This window comes from Oncorhynchus nerka, linkage group LG23 (genome assembly GCF_034236695.1).
Source record: "Oncorhynchus nerka isolate Pitt River linkage group LG23, Oner_Uvic_2.0, whole genome shotgun sequence".
Lineage (NCBI taxonomy): Eukaryota > Metazoa > Chordata > Actinopteri > Salmoniformes > Salmonidae > Oncorhynchus > Oncorhynchus nerka.
In genome coordinates this window covers 37,473,796-37,497,680 of record NC_088418.1, presented here as the reverse complement: position 1 = coordinate 37,497,680, position 23,885 = coordinate 37,473,796, and the positions used below count along the sequence as shown (strand labels likewise).

The 23,885-nt window shown below is 43.6% G+C and overlaps 2 protein-coding genes across 3 annotated transcripts in view; one reads left to right on the top strand and one right to left on the bottom strand.

Moving 5' to 3' along the window:
* LOC115106788 (matrix metalloproteinase-23-like) overlaps window positions 1-20,954 on the top strand; it is a 28,776-nt gene extending 7,822 nt beyond the window's left edge. The window contains exons 4-9 of the mRNA XM_029629875.2: window positions 1,452-1,591; window positions 5,264-5,431; window positions 12,200-12,364; window positions 15,742-15,852; window positions 16,528-16,654; window positions 17,041-20,954. Coding sequence (XP_029485735.1) covers window positions 1,452-1,591; window positions 5,264-5,431; window positions 12,200-12,364; window positions 15,742-15,852; window positions 16,528-16,654; window positions 17,041-17,215 — 886 coding nt within the window. The 3' untranslated portion in view covers window positions 17,216-20,954. The remainder of the gene's footprint in view (window positions 1-1,451; window positions 1,592-5,263; window positions 5,432-12,199; window positions 12,365-15,741; window positions 15,853-16,527; window positions 16,655-17,040) is intronic.
* The window catches only part of LOC115106786 (choline-phosphate cytidylyltransferase A-like), a 27,007-nt gene continuing 22,624 nt past the window's right edge, over window positions 19,503-23,885 (bottom strand). For both annotated transcript variants that reach the window (XM_029629872.2, XM_029629873.2), the window contains one exon: window positions 19,503-22,983. In XM_029629872.2, the coding sequence (XP_029485732.2) occupies window positions 22,786-22,983 (198 nt within the window). In that variant the 3' untranslated portion in view covers window positions 19,503-22,785. The remainder of the gene's footprint in view (window positions 22,984-23,885) is intronic.

Genomic DNA, 23,885 nt, shown 5'->3' with positions numbered 1-23,885 from the left:
TTGATTTGTTTAACTTTTTTGGTTACTACATGATTCCATATGTGTTATTTCATTGTTTTGATGTCTTCACTATTATTCTACAATGTAGAAAATAGTATAAAATAAAGAAAAACCCTGTAATGAGTAGGTGTGTCCAAACTTATGACTGGAACTGTGTTTTATATTTTTTTCTTTCATGCTTGTTTTCATATCCATCACCCTTAACAACCGTGTGTCTGAATGTGGGGAATTAACTTTGTTTATTATGCCCACATCTGGACGATGCCGTACTCCCGATACCCCTGAACGTAGAGAAACCTTGGGTAGAAACACTGTGCTTTCGTGGTACCGCCATTCTGATACCCAGCCAACACCGGGTTTGGGGTCTTCGGCAACCAGTAACTTGCCCCCGTTGACCGAGCCACTTGGAAGCACTGTTGCCATTAGTAAATGTGGAGGAGGGCTCCGAGAACATGCCCCTCCACCGGCCTCCAGCTAGGGTCGCGAGGTCTGCTCATTCCCCCACGGCGTGGAAGAATCAGCGTTCACCCCACTCCCCTTCGACCCAGCACTGACAGCGTCTGTGCCAAGACTTCCGCTGCTTCCCAGAAACACAAATACGGTCAAAAACCAACCTCGACGCCAGCCTCTGGCCTGGACTCGTTCCTTCACGCTTCTGGAACTGCAAAGCTGCCCCCACGAAGGAACTTTCGTGGGAAAAGGACCTGTAGAGCTGGGTCCTGTTTTTGTTTCTCCTCGAAACAGGCCTGTAAGGACTCCATAGCCGAGCCAAACAACCTTGTTGGCGAAACTGGCTCATCCAAGTACAGCCGCCTGTCCCTTTCAAGAACCACACCCTCAGCCTGGTATACTTTGTCCAACTGCTCCGCCTAGAACCGGGACTGTTTATTCAGAAGATTAGCCTCCTTGTTAGCCTCAGAACTGGAGCTAAGTAACTCGGCAGCTTTCCATCCATCGGTGGTGTGCAAATGAGCCCCGCCTCCTCCATACTCTACATTCATGAACTCACCTTAACCTGGTAGCACCAGCCTGGCTGAATGAGGGGAATCGCAGGTCGCCTTTAGCTCATCAGTGACGGAGCCGAATCTCATAGTCTTTGTGTGCTTGAAAAGTTTGTCATTTGCGTTACACGATCTTCCTTCAGGCGGGCTGAAGAGAGAAGAATTGAGGAAATGGATGTGAGCCCCGGTATTATAGTCAGGAAGGCAGGACTTCTGGGGATTGGCTCGGCATCCATTGGCCCGTTGGGCGTTTTCATTTTTTTCAGGTGAATATGGTTGGTCATTGTCTCCCCATAATGTTATACTGAGTGACTGACTGAAAGGGAACAGCACTGCGTTTTTGGGAATCCAAGTTAGTCGCATTGTCTGTCACTTTCCTGTCTGTCTTTCTGTTCACAGCTGTATGTCTGTCTGTCTATGTTTGTCTGCGTGTCCGTTCACATCTGTCAGGATCGTGAAGTTTCCCAACACGCTGAACAAAGATGACACCCGCCAGGCCATCAGCATTGCGTTCTCCAAGTGGAGCGACGTGTCCCCTCTCTACTTCGCTGAAATCAAAAACCCCAACAAGAGTGCTGACATTATCATCGGTGAGACCACGTAATTGATTAGAACCACATTGTATCACCTTAAGATAAGGGTGTGTGTGAGTATCTCAATATTTGTTAAGTCTTTAATACCCTGTTGTGTCTCTAGTATGATTAAATGAGATGACATGCTATTTTATCAAATTGATTACCTAAAATTTGATTACGTGATTTGAATTGGGGCGGCAGCATAGCCTAGTGGTTAGAGCGTTGGACTAGTAACCGAAAGGTTGCAAGATGGAATCCCCGAGCTGACAAGGTACACATCTGTTGTTCTGCCCCTGAACAAGGCAGTTAACCCACTGTTCCTAGGCCATCATTGAAAATAAGAATTTGTTCTTAACTGACTTGCCTAGTAAAATAAAGGTAACAATTAACTAGTTAATAACCTTTGGAACCAGCTTCTGGTTCTTAAAGATCTGAAGGTCTTTTATATCAATAGCAGTCAATTATTAATTATCACCTTATTCAGTCTCATCTGAACGTCGTAAAATTCTTGGTTATCTGCACAAACCATGGCTAACAAGTTGAATCAGCAATACAAAAATTGGCTTCATTATTTACTAAATACCTAAATAATCACACAGAATTACATATACACAGAATAGATCATAAATCGATTACTAATCATGTCATAAAAGAAAAAGTCCCTTGTCTGGCTCCGGGCAGCCGAGCGGAAATGGAGGAAAACTCGCCTCCCTGCGGACCTGGCATCCTTTCACTCTGTGTTTCACCCTGTGCTCTGACCTCTTTCTCCCCTCTCTCTCCAGATGAAATCTCGCGTCTTGTGACGGCCGGCCGCCCAACAACCTGCCCGCTTGACCCTATCCCCTCCTCTCTTCTCCAGACCATTTCCGGAGACCTTCTCCCTTACCTCACCTCGCTCATCAACTCATCCCTGACCGCTGGCTACGTCCCTTCCGTCTTCAAGAGAGCGAGAGTTGCACCCCTTCTGAAAAAACCTACACTCGATCCCTCCGATGTCAACAACTACAGACCAGTATCCCTTCTTTCTTTTCTCTCCAAAACTCTTGAACGTGCCGTCCTTGGCCAGCTCTCCCGCTATCTCTCTCAGAATGACCTTCTTGATCCAAATCAGTCAGGTTTCAAGACTAGTCATTCAACTGAGACTGCTCTTCTCTGTATCACGGAGGCGCTCCGCACTGCTAAAGCTAACTCTCTCTCCTCTGCTCTCATCCTTCTAGACCTATCGGCTGCCTTCGATACTGTGAACCATCAGATCCTCCTCTCCACCCTCTCCGAGTTGGGCATCTCCCGGCGCGGCCCACGCTTGGATTGCGTCCTACCTGACAGGTCGCTCCTACCAGGTGGCGTGGCGAGAATCTGTCTCCTCACCACGTGCTCTCACCACTGGTGTCCCCCAGGGCTCTGTTCTAGGCCCTCTCCTATTCTCGCTATACACCAAGTCACTTGGCTCTGTCATAACCTCCCATGGTCTCTCCTATCATTGCTATGCAGACGACACACAATTAATCTTCTCCTTTCCCCCTTCTGATGACCAGGTGGCGAATCGCATCTCTGCATGTCTGGCAGACATATCAGTGTGGATGACGGATCACCACCTCAAGCTGAACCTCGGCAAGACGGAGCTGCTCTTCCTCCCGGGGAAGGACTGCCCGTTCCATGATCTCGCCATCACGGTTGACAACTCCATTGTGTCCTCCTCCCAGAGCGCTAAGAACCTTGGCGTGATCCTGGACAACACCCTGTCGTTCTCAACTAACATCAAGGCGCTGGCCCGTTCCTGTAGGTTCATGCTCTACAACATCCGCAGAGTACGACCCTGCCTCACACAGGAAGCGGCGCAGGTCCTAATCCAGGCACTTGTCATCTCCCGTCTGGATTACTGCAACTCGCTGTTGGCTGGGCTCCCTGCCTGTGCCATTAAACCCCTACAACTCATCCAGAACGCCGCAGCCCGTCTGGTGTTCAACCTTCCCAAGTTCTCTCACGTCACCCGCTCCTCCGCTCTCTCCACTGGCTTCCAGTTGAAGCTCGCATCCGCTACAAGACCATGGTGCTTGCCTACGGAGCTGTGAGGGGAACGGCACCTCAGTACCTCCAGGCTCTGATCAGGCCCTACACCCAAACAAGGGCACTGCGTTCATCCACCTCTGGCCTGCTCGCCTCCCTACCACTGAGGAAGTACAGTTCCCGCTCAGCCCAGTCAAAACTGTTCGCTGCTCTGGCCCCCCAATGGTGGAACAAACTCCCTCACGACGCCAGGACAGCGGAGTCAATCACCACCTTCCGGAGACACCTGAAACCCCACCTCTTTAAGGAATACCTAGGATAGGATAAAGTAATCCTTCTCACCCCCCCCCTTAAAAGATTTAGATGCACTATTGTAAAGTGGCTGTTCCACTGGATGTCATAAGGTGAATGCACCAATTTGTAAGTCGCTCTGGATAAGAGCGTCTGCTAAATGACTTAAATGTAATGTAAATGCAGATGAAACCGATATGATGGCTGGTTACACAAATAAAGGGGGTTGGGTTTGAATGAAAGAGCGGGAAGACTGAGGGACAAAGGGGATTGGGTCTATATTGGACCTTGAGAAGCTATGCTGCCGTAAATACAGAATCTTATGCATTCTAATAACCGCCCATTCGGAAAAGGAAAATGCAAGATATATATTTACACTGAGCTGCGTTTTGATAGATGAGTCGAAGATTGAAGACTGGTTTACCCAGCAGAGATCACCAATGTTCTTTCTGGTCGTAGTGTTGTAGAGCGGATATGTTCTTCTGAGAATGTAGGGCTATCGGATATGTTCTTCTGAGATTGTCTGTCCATGTATGTTTACAGCTGCAGCTGATAACTCGACATCTAGGAGGTATCACTTCTTCTTTAGTAAATAATCATTCAAAGTTCTTACCAAGTTGCTATAATCAGCTTGTGCTGTATTTTGGCTGGTCTAGTCGAAATTCACCATTCCAGCGTGGTGATCGTCACCTCCACATTGAAATTCACCCTTTTAATAAACATTAGGACAGCAGTCCTAACATTTCTGGAACTAAATGTTAATATCGTTAGCTTGTAGTTGAAATTAGCCCTTTTAAACGTCTGGACACCAGTCCTCATGTCATCTCGAACTGAGGTTGACTTCTGTCAACGGGTTTTTGTACTGTGGGAGAGAAGGGCGTGTTTCATAGTTCTCAACCAATGTCTGTTCACTTGGGAGTGACCACTGAGTGAGCATAAGTTTACTTATGAAAACAATTCTGTCATTTAGAAGCTAAAATCACATTTAATCTTGTCACAAATAGTTTCATATTTAAACATTTAAATTGCACATCAATTCCATTTGAATATAACTAGAATGTGCAGACTTTCCAAGATACAATTTGTTGTCCTATCATCAGATATAATGTCCCAGACAACAACTGATCTGACGACATATTCTTTAAGTACCAACGGACACTTTCAACTGGTTGAGAAAGGAAAATATTGTTCCATTCCCCAACCTTTTGATGTTCCCATACTTTCTCTGTGGAAACACAGGCTTTTCAAGAGTCCATTCTGTAGAGTGGAGAGAAAAGGGGGAAATGTATTTATGTGGGGGTATGTATTTATGTGGGGATAAACCTCACCCAACAGGGAAACGTCATGACAACCCCTGCTTTTTGTGTGTGTGTGTGTGTGTGGGCACAGGCTTCTACACGTGGAACCACACAGACTGCTGGTGGTCTCCATTGCATCCCTGTTTTGATGGACTAAACGGGGAGTTGGCCCATGCCTTCCTGCCCCCACGCGGGGAGATCCACTTTGACAATCATGAGTTCTGGATCCTGGGGAAGTCCCGCTTCAGCTGGAAACAAGGTGCAAATAATATTTACATTTACATTTAAGTCATTTAGCAGACGCTCTTATCCAGAGCGACTTACAAATTGGTGCGTTCACCTTAAGACATCCAGTGGAACAGCCACTTTACAATAGTGCATCTAAATCTTTTAAGGGGGGGGAGGGTGAGAAGGATTACTTTATCCTATCCTAGGTATTCCTGAAAGAGGTGGGGTTTCAGGTGTCTCCGGAAGGTGGTGATTGACTCCGCTGTCCTGGCGTCGTGAGGGAGTTTGTTCCACCATTGGGGGGCCAGAGCAGCGAACAGTTTTGACTGGGCTGCGCGGGAACTGTACTTCCTCAGTGGTAGGGAGGCGAGCAGGCCAGAGGTGGATGAACGCAGTGCCCTTGTTTGGGTGTAGGGCCTGATCAGAGCCTGGAGGTACTGAGGTGCCGTTCCCCTCACAGCTCCGTAGGCAAGCACCATGGTCTTCATGTCTGTCTGTGTATAATATCTACATTATGTCTGTCTGTGCTCCGATTCTCTTCCCTTACCCCAAAAAGTGTACTCATTCACTTTCTCCCACCCGTGTATTTCCTTCAAGGAAATTCCTACAATGGAATCATGTAGTAACCAAAAAATAAATAAAAAAAATAAAAATGTTAGCCACCCTTTGCCTTGATGACAGCTTTGCACACTCTTGCATTCTCTCAACCAGATTCATGAGATAGTCACCTGGAATGCAATTCAATTAACAGGTGTGCCTTTTTAAAAGTTAATTTGTGGAGTTTCTTTCCTTCTTAATGCATTTGAGCCAATCAGTTGTGTTGTGACAAGGTAGGTTTGATATACAGAAGATAGCCCTATTTAGTAAAAGACCAAGTCCATATTATGGCAAGAACAGCTCAAATAAGCAAAGAGAAACGACACAGTCCATCAACACTTTAAGACATGAAGGTCGGTCAATACGGAAAATGTCAATAACTTTGAAAGTTTCTTCAAGTGCAGTCGCAAAAATAATCAAGCGCTAAGATGAAATTGGCTCATGAGGACCGCCACAGGAAAGGAAGACCCAGAGTTACCTCTGCTGCAGAGGATAAGTTCATTAGAGTTACCAGCCTCAGAAATTACCAGCCCAAATAAATGCTTCAGAGTTCAAGTAACAGATACATCTCAACAACAACTGTTCAGAGGAGACTGGGTGAATCAGGCCTTCATGGTCGAATTGATGCAAAGAAACCACTACTAAAGGACACCAACAAGAAGAAGAGACCTGCTTGGACCAAGAAACACGAGCAATGACATTAGACTGGTGGAAATCTGTCCTTGGTCTGATGAGTCCAAATTTGGGGGTTTTGGTTCCAACTGCTGTGTCTTTGTGATACGCAGAGTAGGTGAACGGATGATCTCCGCATGTGTGGTTCCCAACGTGAGGCATGGAAGAGGAGGTGTGATGGTACTTTGCTGGTGACACTGTCTGTGATTTTTATATATATATATATATATACAGTGGGGCAAAAAAGTATTTAGTCAGCCACCAATTGTGCAAGTTCTTCCACTTAAAAAGATAAGAGAGGCCTGTCATTTACATCATAGGTACACTTCAGCTATGACAGACAAAATGAGGGAAAAACATCCAGAAAATCACATTGTAGGATTTTTAATGAATTTATTTGCAAATTATGGTGGAAAATAAGTATTTGGTCACCTACAAACAAGCAAGATTTCTGGCTCTCACAGACCTGTAACTTCTTCTTTAAGAGGCTCCTCTGTCCTCCACTCGTTACCTGTATTAATGGCACCTGTTTGAACTTGTTATCTGTATAATAGACACCTGTCCACAACCTCAAACAGTCACACTCCAAACTCCACTATGGCCAAGACCAAAGAGCTGTCAAAGGACACCAGAAACAAAATTGTAGACCTGCACCAGGCTGGAAAGACTGAATCTGCAATAGGTAAGCAGCTTGGTTTGAAGAAATCACTGTGGGAGCAATTATTAGGAAATGGAAGACATACAAGATCACTGATAATCTCCCTCGATCTGGGGCTCCACGCAAGATCTCACCCCGTGGGGTCAAAATGATCACAAGAACGGTAAGCAAAAATCCCAGAACCACACGGGGGGACATAGTGAATGACCTGCAGATAGCTGGGAAAGCCTACCATCAGTAACACACTACGCCGCCAGGGACTCAAATCCTGCAGTGCCAGACGTGTCCCCCTGCTTAAGCCAGTACATGTCCAGGCCCATCTGAAGTTTGCTAGAGAGCATTTGTATGATCCAGAAGAAGATTGGGAGAATGTCATATGGTCAGATGAAACCAAAATATAACTTTTTGGTAAAAACAACTCGTCGTGTTTGGAGGACAAAGAATGCTGAGATGCATCCAAAGAACACCATACCTACTGTGAAGCATGGGGGTGGAAACATCATGCTTTGAGGCTGTTTTTCTGCAAAGGGACCAGGACGACTGATCCGTGTAAAGGAAAGAATGAATGGGGCCATGTATCGTAAGATTTTGAGTGAAAACCTCCTTCCATCAGCAAGGGCATTGAAGATGAAACGAGGCTGGGTCTTTCAGCATGACAATGATCCCAAACACACCGCCCGGGCAACGAAGAAGTGGCTTCGTAAGAAGATTTTCAAGGTCCTGGAGTGGCCTAGCCAGTCTCCAGATCTCAACCCCATAGAAAATCTTTGGAGGGAGTTGAAAGTCCGTGTTGCCCAGCAACAGCCCCAAAACATCACTGCTCTAGAGGAGATCTGCATGGAGGAATGTGCCAAAATACCAGCAACAGTGTGTGAAAACCTTGTGAAGACTTACAGAAAACGTTTGACCTCTGTCATTGCCAACAAAGGGTATATAACAAAGTATTGAGATAAACTTTTGTTATTGACCAAATAGTTATTTTCCACCATAATTTGCAAATAAATAAATTAAAAATCCTACAATGTGATTTTCTGGATTTTTTTTCTCATTTTGTCTGTCATAGTTGAAGTGTACCTATGATGAAAATTACAGGCCTCTCTCATCTTTTTAAGTGGGAGAACATGCACAATTGGTGGCTGACTAAATACTTTTTTGCCCCACCGTGTATATATATATATAGAAACAGTTGAAGTCAAAAGTTTACATACACTTAGGTTGGAGTCATTAAAACTCATTTTTCAACCACTACACAAATTTCTTGTTAACAAACTATAGTTTTGGCAAGTTGGTTAGGATATCTACTTTGTGCATGACACACAAGTAATTTTTCCAACAATTGTTTACAGACAGATTATTTCACTTATAATTCACTGTATCACAATTCCAGTGGGTCAGAAGTTTACATACACTAAGTTGACTGTGCCTTTAAAACAGCTTGGAAAATTCCAGCCAATGATGTCATGGCTTTAGAAGCTTCTGATAGACGTAATTTGAGTCAATTGGAGGTGTATCTGTGGATGTATTTCAAGGCCTACCTACAAACTCAGTGCCTCTGCTTGACATCATGGGAAAATCAAAAGAATTCAGCCAAGACCTCAGAAAAAAATTGTATACCTCCACAAGTCTGGTTCATCCTTGGGAGCAATTTCCAAATGCCTGAAGGTACCATGTTTATCTTTACAAACAATAGTACGCAAGTATAAACACCATGGGACCACGCAGCCGTCATACCGCTCAGGAAGGAGACACGTTCAGTCTCCTCGAGATGAACGTACTTTGGTGCAAAAAGGGAAAATCAATCCCAGAATAACAGCAAAGGACCTTGTGAAGATGCTGGAGGAAACAGGTACAAAAGTATCTATATCCACATGTCGACATAAAATGAAAGGCCGCTCAGCAAGGAAGGACTGCTACAAAACCACCATAAAAAAGCCAAAGTACGGTTTGCAATTACACATGGGGACAAATATCGTACTTTTTGGAGAAATGTCTTCTGGTTTCATGAAACAAAAATAGAACTGTTTGGCCATAATGACCATCGTTATGTTTGGAGGAAAAAGGGGGAGGCTTGCAAGCCGAAGAATACCATTCCAACCATGAAGCACGGGGATGGCAGCATCATGTTGTGGAGGTGCTTTGCTGCAGGAGGAACTGGTGCACTTCATAAAATAGTTGGCATCACGAGGATGGAAAATTATGTGGATATATTGAAGCAACATCTCAAGACATCAGTCAGGAAGTTGAAGCTTGGTCACAAATGGGTCTTCCAAATGGACAATAAAGCATACTTCCAAAGTTGTGGCAAAATGGCTTAAGGACAACAAAATCAAGCTATTTGGGTGGTCATCACAAAGCCCTGACCTCAATCCTACAGAACATTTGTGGGCAGAAATGAAAAAGTGTGTGCGAGCAAGGAGGCCTACAAACCTGATTCAGTTAAACCAGCTCTGTCAGGAGGAATGGGCCAAAATTCACCCAAGCTTGTGGAAGGCTACTCGAAACTTTTGACCCAAGTTAAACAATTTAAAGGCAATGCTACCAAATACTAATTGAGTGTATGTAAACTTCTGACCCACTGGGAATGTGATGAAATAAATAAAAGCTGAAATAAATCATTCTCTACTTTTATTCTGACATTTCACATTCTTAAAATAAAGTGGTGATCCTAACTGACCTAAGACAGGGAATTTTTACTAGGATTAAATGTCAGGAATTGTGGAAAAATGGATTTTAAATGTCTTTGGCTAAGGTGTATGTAAACTTCTGACTTCAACTGTGTGTGTGTGTGTGTGTGTGTGTGTGTGTGTGTGTGTGTGTGTGTGTGTGTGTGTGTGTGTGTGTGTGTGTGTGTGTGTGTGTGTGTGTGTGTGTGTGTGTGTGTGTGTGTGTGTGTGTTTCACTACTGTTCAATTTTTTGTCCATTACGTTGTGTTAGCTAATCCAAGTTTATCATTTTAAAAGGCTAATTGATCATTAGAAAACCCTTTTGCAATTATGTTAGCACAGCTGAAAACTTGTTCTGATTAAAGAAGCAATAAAACTGGCCTTATTTTATACTAGTTCAGTATCTGGAGCATCAGCATTTGGGGGTTCGATTACAGGCTCAAAATGGCCAGAAGCAAATGCCTTTTTTCTGAAACTCATCTGGCTAGTCTTGTTCTGAGAAATGAAGGCTATTCCGTGGAGAAACTGAAGATCTCGTACAACGCTGTGTACTACTCCCTTCACACAACAGCACAAACTCTCTAACCAGAATAGAAAGAGTGGGAGGCTCTGGTGCACAACTGAGCAAGAGGACATGTACATTAGAGTGTCTAGTTTGAGAAACAGATGCCTCAAGTCCTCAACTGGCAGCTTCATTAAATAGTACCCGCAAAACACCAGTCTCAATGTCAACAGTGAAGAGGCGACTCCGGGATGCTGGCCTTCTAGGCAGATCTGCAAAGAAAAAGCCATATCTCAGACTGGCCAATAAAAAGAAAAGATTAGGATGGGCAAAACACTGGAAGATTGGAAATAAGTGTTATGGACAGACTAATCTAAGCTTGAGGTGTTCGGATCACATAGAACATTTGTGAGTCGCATAAAAAATGAAAAGATGCTAGAGGAGTGCTTGACGCCATCTTTCAAGCATGGTGGAGGCAAAGTGATGGTCTGGGGGTGGTAAGAGTTGGAGATTTGTACAGGGTAAAAGGGATCTTGAAGGCTATCACTCCATTTTGCAATGCCATGCCATACACTGTGGATGGCGCTTAATTGGAGCCAATTTCCTCCTACAACAGGACAATGACCCAAAGCACAGCTTTAAACTATGCAATAACTATTTATGGAAGAAGCAGTCAGCTGGTATTCTGTCTATAATGGAGTGGACAGTACAGTCACCAGATCTCAACCCTATTGAGCTGTTGTGGGAGCAGCTTGACCGTATGGTAGGTAAGTAGTCCCCATCAAGCCAATACAACTTGTGGGAGGTGCTTCAGGAAGCATGGGGTGAAATCTCTTCAGATTCCCTCAACAAACTGACCGCTAGGATGCCAAAGGTCTGCAAGGCTGTAATTGCTGCAAATGGAGGATTCTTTGACGTAAGCAAATTTTGAAGGACACAATTATTATTTCAATAACAAATCGTTATTTATAACCTTGTCAACGTCTTGACTAGATTTCCTATTCATTTCGCAACTCATTTCATGTATGTTTTCATGGAAAACAAGAGAATTTTTAAGTGACCCCAAACTTTTGCACGGTAGTGTATAAATATATATTTTTTAACAGGACAAATATGAGGGGGCATGACACCTCTGGCATATATTCTACATGTGTCTGGAACTCTATTGGAGGGATGCAGCAACATTGTTCCACGAGAAATTCCATAATTTTGTGTTTTGTTGATGTTGGAAAACGCTGTCTCAGCCGCCGCTACAGAATCTCCCTTAAGTTTTCAAATGGGTTGAAATCTGGTGACTGGAGATGTGCGTGCACACACACACACACACTTTAAATCCCCTAAGCTCCTTTGAGACCCCTCTTTTAAAGTCACTGAGATATCTTGTTCTAGCCATGGTACCCAAAATAATGGTTAACTGGGCATTTATATTCATAACCCTAAGCATTATTTTCTTAATTAACTCTGAAAACTACACCTGTGTAGAAGCACATGCTTTCAATATACTTTGATCCCTCATTTACTCAAATGTTTCCCTTATTTTGGCAGTTACCTGTATATACCAACACACCATTCTAGAATCTAGATGTTATCTCAAATCACACACCATACACACAAGACTGATCACATGTATTCTATCCAGGGATCCCAATCCTTGTCCTTTGATATAATGTGTGTACATGCCTAATTGGGTCTGTTCCCTTCCCCAGGTGTGTGGTTAAATGACCTGGTACAGGTGGCGGCTCATGAGATTGGGCACGCCCTGGGGCTGTGGCACTCCCGTGACCCCCAGGCCCTGATGCACCCCAATGCCACCTACACGGGCCAGAGGAACATTGCCCAGGACGACATCTGGGGAATCCAGCGCCTCTATGGTAAAGGAACACACAGATCAAACATGTTTGTTTTGTTTATTTATGATGATAAATCAAGACTTTCTATATTTTTTTCATACATGTATTGTTTTTAAAATTTTTTATTTATTTTTTTATTTCACCTTTATTTAACCAGGTAGGCTAGTTGAGAACAAGTTCTCATTTGCAACTGCGACCTGGCCAAGATAAAGCATAGCAGTGTGAACAGACAACACAGAGTTACACATGGAGTAAACAATTAACAAGTCAATAACACAGTAGAAAAAAAGGGGCAGTCTATATACAATGTGTGCAAAAGGCATGAGGAGGTAGGCGAATAATTACAATTTTGCAGATTAACACTGGAGTGATGAATGATCAGATGTCATGTACAGGTAGAGATATTGGTGTGCAAAAGAGCAGAAAAGTAAATAAATAAAAAACAGTATAAAAACAGTATGGGAATGAGGTAGGTGAAAATGGGTGGGCTATTTACCAATAGACTATGTACAGCTGCAGCGATCGGTTAGCTGCTCGGATAGCTGATGTTTGAAGTTGGTGAGGGAGATAAAAGTCTCCAACTTCAGCGATTTTTGCAGTTCGTTCCAGTCACAGGCAGCAGAGTACTGGAACGAAAGGCGGCCAAATGAGGTGTTGGCTTTAGGGATGATCAGTGAGATACACCTGCTGCAGCGCGTGCTACGGATGGGTGTTGCCATCGTGACCAGTGAACTGAGATAAGGCGGAGCTTTTCCTAGCATGGACTTGTAGATGACCTGGAGCCAGTGGGTCTGGCGACGAATATGTAGCGAGGGCCAGCCGACTAGAGCATACATGTCGCAGTGGTGTGTGGTATAAGGTGCTTTAGTGACAAAACGGATGGCACTGTGATAGACTGCATCCAGTTTGCTGAGTAGAGTGTTGGAAGCCATTTTGTAGATGACATCGCCGAAGTCGAGGATCGGTAGGATAGTCAGTTTTACTAGGGTAAGTTTGGCGGCGTGAGTGAAGGAGGCTTTGTTGCGGAATAGAAAGCCGACTCTTGATTTGATTTTCGATTGGAGATGTTTGATGTGAGTCTGGAAGGAGAGTTTGCAGTCTAGCCAGACACCTAGGTACTTATAGATGTCCACATATTCAAGGTCGGAACCATCCAGGGTGGTGATGCTAGTCGGGCATGCGGGTGCAGGCAGCGATCGGTTGAAAAGCATGCATTTGGTTTTACTCGCGTTTAAGAGCAGTTGGAGGCCACGGAAGGAGTGCTGTATGGCATTGAAGCTCGTTTGGAGGTTAGATAGCACAGTATCCAATGACGGGCCGAAAGTATATAGAATGGTGTCGTCTGCGTAGAGGTGGATCAGGGAATCGCTGCGCCCGCAGCAAGAGCAACATCATTGATATATACAGAGAAAAGAGTCGGCCCGAGAATTGAACCCTGTGGCACCCCCATAGAGACTGCCAGAGGACCGGACAGCATGCCCTCCGATTTGACACACTGAACTCTGTCTGCAAAGTAATTGGTGAACCAGGCAAGGCAGTCATCCGAAAAACCGAGGCTATTGAGTCTGCCGATAAGAATATGGTGATTGACAAGAGTCGAAAGCCTTGGCAAGGTCGATGAAGACGGCTGCACAGTACTGTCTTTTATCGATGGCGGTTATGATATCGTTTAGTACCTTGAGTGTGGCTGAGGTGCACCCGTGACCGGCTCGGAAACCAGATTGCACAGCGGAGAAGGTACGGTGGGATTCGAGATGGTCAGTGACCTGTTTGTTGACTTGGCTTTCGAAGACCTTAGATAGGCAGGGCAGGATGGATATAGGTCTATAACAGTTTGGGTCCAGGGTGTCTCCCCCTTTGAAGAGGGGGATGACTGCGGCAGCTTTCCAATCCTTGGGGATCTCAGACGATATGAAAAGGAGGTTGAACGGGCTGGTAATAGGGGTTGCGACAATGGCGGCAGATAGTTTCAGAAATAGAGGGTCCAGATTGTCAAGCCCAGCTGATTTGTACGGGTCCAGGTTTTGCAGCTCTTTCAGAACATCTGCTATCTGGATTTGGGTAAAGGAGAACCTGGAGAGGCTTGGGCGAGGAGCTGCGGGGGGGGGGGGCTGTTGGCCGAGGTTGGAGTAGCCAGGCGGAAGCCATGGCCAGCCGCTGAGAAATGCTTATTGAAGTTTTCGATAATCATGGATTTATCGGTGGAGACCGTGTTACCTAGCCTCAGTGCAGTGGGCAGCTGGGAGGAGGTGCTCTTGTTCTCCATGGACTTCACAGTGTCCCAGAACTTTTTGGAGTTGGAGCTACAGGATGCAAACTTCTGCCTGAAGAAGCTGGCCTTAGCTTTCCTGACTGACTGTGTGTATTGGTTCCTGACTTCCCTGAACAGTTGCATATCACGGGGACTATTCGATGCTATTGCAGTCCGCCACAGGATGTTTTTGTGCTGGTCGAGGGCAGTCAGGTCTGGAGTGAACCAAGGGCTGTATCTGTTCTTGGTTCTGCATTTTTTGAACGGAGCATGCTTATCTAAAATGGTGAGGAAGTTACTTTTAAAGAATGACCAGGCATCCTCAACTGACGGGATGAGGTCAATGTCCTTCCAGGATACCCGTGCCAGGTCGATTAGAAAGGCCTGCTCACAGAAGTGTTTTAGGGAGCGTTTGACAGTGATGAGGGGTGGTCGTTTGACTGCGGCTCCGTGGCGGATACAGGCAATGAGGCAGTGATCGCTGAGATCCTGGTTGAAGACAGCGGAGGTGTTTGGAGGGCCAGTTGGTATTTGGAGGGCCAGTTGGTCAGGATGACGTCTATGAGGGTGCCCTTGTTTACAGAGTTAGGGTTGTACCTGGTGGGTTCCTTGATGATTTGAGTGAGATTGAGGGCATCTAGCTTAGATTGTAGGACTGCCGGGGTGTTAAGCATATCCCAGTTTAGGTCACCTAACAGAACAAACTCTGAAGCTAGATGGGGGGCGATCAATTCACAAATGGTGTCCAGGGCACAGCTGGGAGCTGAGGGTGGTCGGTAGCAGGCGGCAACAGTGAGAGACTTATTTCTGGAGAGAGTAATTTTCAAAATTAGTAGTTCGAACTGTTTGGGTATGGACCTGGAAAGTATGACATTACTTTGCAGGCTATCTCTGCAGTGTAATGATGTAATTTCTAACATTGTTTTAATATTGTCTAAACATTAGTATTAACATTCTCTATTCCACCAATTCCCGCTCAACTCATTGTGCAATTACAACACGATGGCAATACAATTACTACAGTACTATGTAACATGTTAATACAATGTTATTGCTACACAAGTAATTTGTTTTATTACACAGGTATAAGACATAACACTAAGAAAACGTTAATACCACAAATGTCTATATATGTGTTGTATTCCAGGATGCACAGACAAGAAGCGAGTGTGTGATCCATGGGCTCGCCTTGGCTTCTGCGAAAGGAGGAAGAGCTTCATGAAGAAACACTGTGCCCGACGATGTGATCTCTGCTATGGTCAGACAGGCATATTGTCCACTCTTGATTGGACATGAATTTAACTGCACCGCAGTTCACCAGTTGGAATTGAAAGATGCAATCTCCATGAGATCCTATTAATGACATGCTTTTAGGACTGTCTTAAGCCAGCAAATAGATCAGGACTTGATAGTTAAATGTGGATCTAGCTTGATTTTGGACATTTTAACACAAACTGGCTGCCTGGTAGGTGTCTTTCCAAAGAATTACCATGGATTATCTCTCCAAATTAGATTTGTAATTATGGACCTGCCTGGATTTGTAAGGCACTTTGAATGACAGAATGGACATCTAAAATCTAAAATGTTTAACCGCGTGCTATGTTGCCAACATTCAGACTGTAGCTTGCCGAACTCCTGTCCTGTCCTGTGTCATCCCTTTCCTACTGTACTGATAACACCTCTGTGGCATATGCTTTATCCCCAATAATCTCTATTTCAAATCTTTACACGATTCCTTGCATCCTCTCTTTCTCAACCATATTGGAGAACGTCCAAGGTCTCCTCCCTCAGACCTTCTCCGATTTGTTTTGAGGAGGCGACGAGGAAAGAGGATGTGAGGAATTGAGGAAAGATTCATTGAGAAAAAGCCATAGAGGAATATCTTGTGGGGGAAGTCTTATGACCGTCCTGGTATTTCACTCACTTCCTGTAGAGCCTCTTGAGGCCGTTACCACGCTAAGTCCACCGCCTGCCAACGTCAAGATCAAGATAGTTCCTCGTGGAAAGGTTGTGGGCTTCCGGTGTGGGACGAAGAATCCTAGATCGCCTCCCAAAGTCAGGTAAGAGAATAGTCTAAATACAGTAATGTACAAATCATATTTTTGGTGTTTATTGGACAGGATAGGTAGATAGGAGAGAGGGTGCTAGAGCAGTGGGTTGGAGTCAAACCAATACACACAATGGCAGTATACAATACATGTGCTCCAAAGGCAGGGGCTTAGACCGCTTGACAACCTCGGACCACTATATACCATAATTACCGGTCGGATTCTCCCATCGTTTTAACAGGTCTTTTAATGGGAGCATTTAAACAGCATGCAGGTCGTTTTCTCTTATTTACTATGACTATGTTTCTGGCAAAGGTTGTTGGGCATACATGACATTTGAATGGTTGATTCCTCTCTCCCTGTGCTCTTCCCTGGTACGGCCTTTGACCTTGCTCTAGTTGGTACAAGGATGGAGAGCAGCTCGTGATCTCTATCCCCGGCTACATCACCATGAAGGACCGCGACCTCCGCGTCGTCGCCAACGAGTTTAACGAGGGCACTTATACATGTCGCGTCAATCGTGGCGGCAACGTGGTCTCCGCAAACTCCTGGGTCATCCGCCTGAACAGCTGAGCTGAATGAAGAGAGTGAGGGAAGAATGAGAGCTGGGAAGGAAAGAATGAGGCATGGAGGAAAAGAGGACGAACCCACCGCAACAATATTATAGGTGAACTCAGCAATACAACATCCTCATACACAGCATGACGACTTCCTGCTTACTAATATTAAATATGCCAAGACTGCCACATATTGGACCTTATTCACCCAGGGATTGTGAGCTTTCAAAATACATCTTTGTGTGATAAAAAAAACATAACTTAAGGTTAACCTTGGAATCAACAGATAATTGACCAATGGAAACAACCCTCTATTCTAGAGCCAATAGTGTCAGTCTTAGCACATCAAAATTCTGTTGTTGATGTCTGTAAACAGGAAGTTTCCCCGGTTTGAAGGATGTCGTCATATGTTTGAGTCTAACTTTAAGCAGGCTGTACTCTGACAGTACTCTCTTGAATCCAGGTCATAAATGGAATAGATCCCAGAACTCAACCTTGTCCTTAATGATGAATGAAGTTTCAGACTTTAAGATCTGGTCAGAAAAGACTAGCCTTGCTCACCCTTTAAACGTGATGCCTTATTTTTATGCAGTTGTTGTATTGATACATCTCACTTTGTTAAAATCTCTAGGGCAGAGTTGATATTTCTATGTCCTGTGTCACTTAACAGTATAGTAATTTGTTTTGAGATAAAGGATGTAAATGTGATGCAGCTATCACTGTGTGTACAGTGCTTATGGAAAGTATTCTCTCCCCTGTTTTCTATTACTTGCCTTGCATTTAGAGGGGGGAAAACAATACATTGGGATTTATTCACAACAACCTTTCAAAAAAGGTATTTATTTGTACCCCAGAGTAAATACTTGGTGGAAGCACCTTTAGCAGCAGTTTGACCCACTTTTTGAAAAAGTCTCCACCAACTTTGCTGTCACACTACGGTCAGATTTTGACGCAGATTTAACTACTAGGCTAGGTCACTCGAGCCCCGTTTTATACCTGGTTCTAACATGCATCCCGATCTTGTCCACGTTCTGATTGTGCCATCATTTTCAGACGAGTTTATACGGCCTTATCCGTCCACCTTGTCTGCATTGTGACCTGTTTTCTTGTTCCCCCCCCATATGCAAATTATTTGATGAATAATCTTTCAAAATAATATATATTTATATTAAGACACATAAGTCAATGGTGCCACCTGTCAATGATTTTAGACGGCGGTTACACCACCAGCTGTGGACACAATCAGGATGTGGACAAAGGGCTCGATTCGATCCGTAGAGCTGAAGATCCGCACTACAATGCTATTTTAAATTTAAAAACAATGTTACCCGCGTTTGCAGAGACCGCATTCACGGTAAACGCTTCATATGTTGGCTCAATCGGAAGTTACCTTTAAATGTAAATAGTGCTGTAACGTGGATCTTCAGCACTAGATCAGGACAAATGTTAGAACTGGGTAAAAACAGGGTTTCAGAGACATTGACCATCTTGGCAAATCACTCCAGTGCAGCATTGGTCTTATTTTGGGTTATTGTCCTGGCGAAATGTCAACGTCTGTCTTATCCAGTGTCAGGTGTTCAACAGACTGAATATGTTTTACGTGTCCTTTGCACCATTTTTCTTTTGACCCTTCTAGTATTGGAGTGACTGCAATTTTGATCTTTCCCCCCCATCCGAACTAAGAAACTATTCTACAATCACCATGGTCACCTTCGTCTGGGTGATGTGATAAATCATTCACAGCTTAATTATTAACTTGACCATGCTTAAAGGACCCTCCCCTAATCTGTACCTACCTACAAATGTATTAATGAGATGTTCTGAAAGCTCCAGGGTAGCTTTGAGGTTAACTCTTTGCTTGAAATCCATTAACTGAAGGACCTTACAAAGATGGGTATTTATTCTGAAATAAATACGTATTTATATTGTAAACAAATATTGTTGCACACGGAGATGCCACAGCAAAGGGGGTGGATACGTATGCATTCAAGCAGAAGTTAATTTTAGAATCGTCTAGATTTTGTCTCACTTAAAATGTGGTGTAGGATGTGCAGATCAGTGAAAAATGCCAATGTTATTCATTTTATATTTAAGGCAACATGTAAAAACTGTGCAATTGAAGTGAGTACTATTGCCTGTTTTTCTACCATGTTAAATGGTTTGGTATATATTTTCCCTCCTGTGTAACAAGGAATGGTTGCCAGAACTGTATATGCACCACCACCACCAGTTTAGAAATATGCAACAACACATTGCCAAACATAGACCACTGTATATTGAAGTGATTTTACTTCAAAATTGAGTATTTTTCTTTGTACATATTTATTTTAGTCCTGTTATAACTGATAGTAGTCAACAGGTTGACAGTTCATGACAAGACAGACATTTCCTTTGCCAATTAAAGGGCAGAGAAACAATGAGGACATTTAAAAACAGGAGGATATTGTGTTGGCCCTCATAAGCCTGCCACTGAAATGCATACATTTGTGACCAGCAAAAACACAAATGTAAGCAGTAACCAGCTGCTTTTACACACACAACGCATTCAGAAAGTATTCAGACCCCTTGACTTTTTCCACTTTGTTACGTTACAGCCTTATTCTAAAATTGAAAAAATTGTTTTTATTCAATTTTCAAATAATTATCAATTGATTGGACATGATTTGGAAAGGCACACACCTGTCTATATAAAAGGTTCCACAGTTGTCAGAGGAAAAACCAAGGCATGAGGTCAAAATAATTGTCTGTAGAGCTCCAAGACAGGATTGTGTCGAGGCACAGATCTGGGGAAGGGTACCAAAAAAATGTCTGTAGCATTAAAAGTCCCCTCCATCATTCTTAAATGGAAGACGTTTGAAACCACCAAGACTGTTCCTAGAGCTGGACGCCCGGCCAAACTTAGCAATCGGGGGAGAAGGGCCTTGGTCTGGGAGGTGAACAACAACCAGGTGGTCACTCTGACAGAGCTCCAGAGTTCCTCTGTGAAGATGGGAGAACCTTCCAGAAGGACAACCATATCTGCAGCCAGACGGAAGCCACTCCTCAGTAAAAGGCACGACAGCCTAAAGGACTCTCTGGTCTGATGAAACCAAGATTGAAATCTTTGGTCTGAATGCCAAGCGTCATGTCTGGAGGAAACCTGACACCTTCCCTACGGTGAAGCATGGTGGTGGCAGCATCATGCTGTGGGGATGTTTTTCAGTGGGAGGGACTAAGTCAGGATCGAGGGAAAGATGAACAGAGCAAAGTACAGAGAGATCCTTGAAGAAAACCTGCTCCAGAGTGCTCAGGACCTCAGACTGCGGCGAAGGTTCACCCTCACAACAGGACAACGACCCTAAGCACACAGCTAAGGAAAGGCCCAGCCAGAGCCCAGACTTGAACCCCATCAAACATCTCCAAAGCCTGGATTGCGGATGTCATATATTGGCCATTGAGAGGCCTTGAAGCCACCGCTCGGCAATATTGGCACTCCCCAGTAGGAGCAGTCCTCCATAGGAATGAATGGAATTCTACAGTATTTCAATTGAACACAACACAGGCAGACCAATTCTGATCTTTCTTCCACATCAGATCTTTTTCAGAGATGATCTGATTGGTAAAAATATCAGAATCGGGCTGAGCTGCCCGTGTAAACGCAGAATAATATTTCACATACTATTGTATAAGTGCCTAAAGTTGCTTGCTTCAGAGAATACAATTCACAATATAACGATTTGAATAACCACAGACTCTGGCTAAGCTTAAACATGAATTCTGTTGAAAAAAAACATGTCTGGGAGGAATGCCACAATGCAGCTCTGATTACACATAGCATCAGCACTCTGGAAAAAAAAATCTAATAAATCACCCCCCAAAACAATTATTTGGAATCTATTGGCATAAAGTTGTGGAGATGCACAATGCATTTGGAATTACTGATTAGTGGAATTACTATTTTCTACAACAACAAAAAAAGAAGAAAAAATCAGCAGAAGGTTTTTCCAGGAGGTGTACAAAAATGACATCTATACAAGATTAAAGTACATACAGTAGATCTCCTTTAACACAAACCAACACACTTAGTACATATTAAATAAAAGTAAATTACAAAATACAACTCAACTTGGTGACTAATCAGGTGACCAATGTAGTCAAAAGTCCTCGATCAACCTAATTACAGTTACAGAGTCGGGAGGTTATTAAGCAGAATGGAGTATGGTCAAGTTTCCCCTGATCTTGGGTCAGTTTAGAATTTTCTCCACTAATGGGAGGTGTATTGGGGGAGGAAGCTGATCCTAGATCTGTCCCTAGTGGAACTTCACTCCTGAGCAAGTGGAACAGCCTTAGGCCACCTGTAGGTCTACTGGCCTAGTTCACATCAGGTTGTACAACGCATTTGATACAACAGGTATTTGTTATGCATTTGTCTGCACACAAATATTTACCCAACCACTCTGGAGACACCAAACAACAATATTTTAAACGTTTCCGTTAAAAACAATATCCATTGCATCACAACTGTCGAGTCCAATGCATTGTACATCAGTTGTACAACCTCAGTGTGTCCTAGGCCTAAAAGGACTGAATAGGTGTATCCAACAGTGCAAATGCCACCCAGCCAGAACGCAAAAGCTATCCCATCCTTTCAGATCTACAGGAGTGCCTAGGCCCTAAGGGGTGGTAGGTGGCTATGGGGGTATTCGGAATTCTGCACAAGGCTTTCTTTCTACCAAAGTGGTCTTTTTCTGTGGAGTTGAAGAGAATGCATCTACGAGGGGAGGGAGGCTCACCATGTCTTTCATTGATAACAACATGCTGCTGTGTTGCTCCTGTAGCGTGATCACTAGAGGGGGAGGAGGGATGGCATTCTACTGCTTCATATTGGAGGAAACTCTCCCATGTCCCCTCCCTCCCCATGTTTGAAACCAGCTTTTGTTATGGGATAAAACTATGCTTTCACCAGAGAAGTTTAAAAATCCAGACGACTTAAGCGATTACTTCATGTGACTCCCATAAGGAAAATTCAGAATGAAATCTATGGGAAAGTAGAAAGATATTATTTACAGAAAGTACCGGTTATCACTTGTTCAATTTTCTCTGGCGCTACTATGGATTTAGCATGGCAAATACAATTCAGTGTGTGTCGGAAGAACATGCAAGTCATTTGTGAGCGAATGAGTGTCCCATCACTCACGCCCGTATTGGCTGACACCTTCCCATGCTCATTAATTCATTTTATACATCATAAATGAAACATTAAAAAATCTATTTTGTGTATAACAACACTGTGACCCCAAAGAACAGCCGTTTTACAGAAAGTTATGATTAAACTTCCTGTGCTATTGTGTTGTGGTTTCCTTTAAACATGACAAAGGCCTAACTGACACTAGAGGCCTGGTAAAGATAACCAGTAATGTGAGCGGGATAGGAAAAAAACGCAACATGGCATCCTAATTCAAGAACATGTGAATTATCAATTCCTTGTGAGCACTTGGGCTGGGGTCAATTCCATTTCAATTCAATCAATTGACTGAAATGGTATTTACCCTAACCCTGACCTGCACCATCTCAGCCACAGGGAGAGAAAGGAATGGAGGGAGGCTCCTAATCGTCATCCTCGCTTATGCGGTCTGCTCCACTGAGGTGGTGGGGCGAAGAGGGAGGGGAGGTCTTGGTGAAGAAGGGCAGACGGAAGGAGGGCGGCGGAGAGGGTGAGCGCTCTCTGGTCGGGCTGCTGTTGGGGCTCTGCCTGGGGCTTATGGCTTGCAGCATCCGCCCCTTCCCCTCCTTTAGCATGTGCTTCTATAGAGGGAGAAGATAATAAATGAAAGAGAAAGATATTGAAAGACAGATCCTGCATCCCAATATGGGCTACACAAGTGTGTTTCCATCATATTTCTTATTCTACCAGTAATTTCTTTTCAAATACATTGTTGTGTCTCTAGTATGGTTAAATTAAATTACCTAACGTTTAATTATTTGATTAAATTAATCAGACAATAACTAACTCATTAGGAATCCGGGGCACCACGGAAGTATTAGTTTATATAGAGCAGCTATTTCCCGAATCCACTCTTAAAGATCTAAAGATGTTTTATATCAATAGCAGTCAATCATTAATTATTCTTTACCTTCTATCAGTCTCATCTGAACATCGTAAAATTATTGGTTATCTGCACGAACCCTAGCATAAATTATAAATCAGCAATAAACAAATTGACTTAATTATTTATTTACCAACTAAATAATCACAGAAATAAATAACAAACAGTAGATATTGGTTACTAACAATGATGGAAAAGTCTCTAGTGGGCTAAGCCAATACGACAGCTTGGTAGACTGAGAAAGAGCTGGAAAGAAACGGATTCATTACACAGTCTATAATTATATTAATTGAAGTGCTAATCCTTTGCACATGAACGGCCACTCATTCGAGAATAATTGCAATGTATATATATTTACGCCCGTACGTCGTCGTTGTCTTCTCTGTTGAAATCCTCGATCGTCCTGTAGGGTTCATCAGAGTCTCTGGTTTCATTTCATTTTCATTGAAGTTAGTCTTTCCTGGTTGTAGGTGGTTGGAATGGATACTTCAGAGTACCATTCAGAAATGTTCTAATAGAATAGATACATTGGCGGTTGTCTGTATTCTCATCCTAGGTTTACGTAATTTCTAGCTGTAATTTCTAAATCTTACGTCTAAG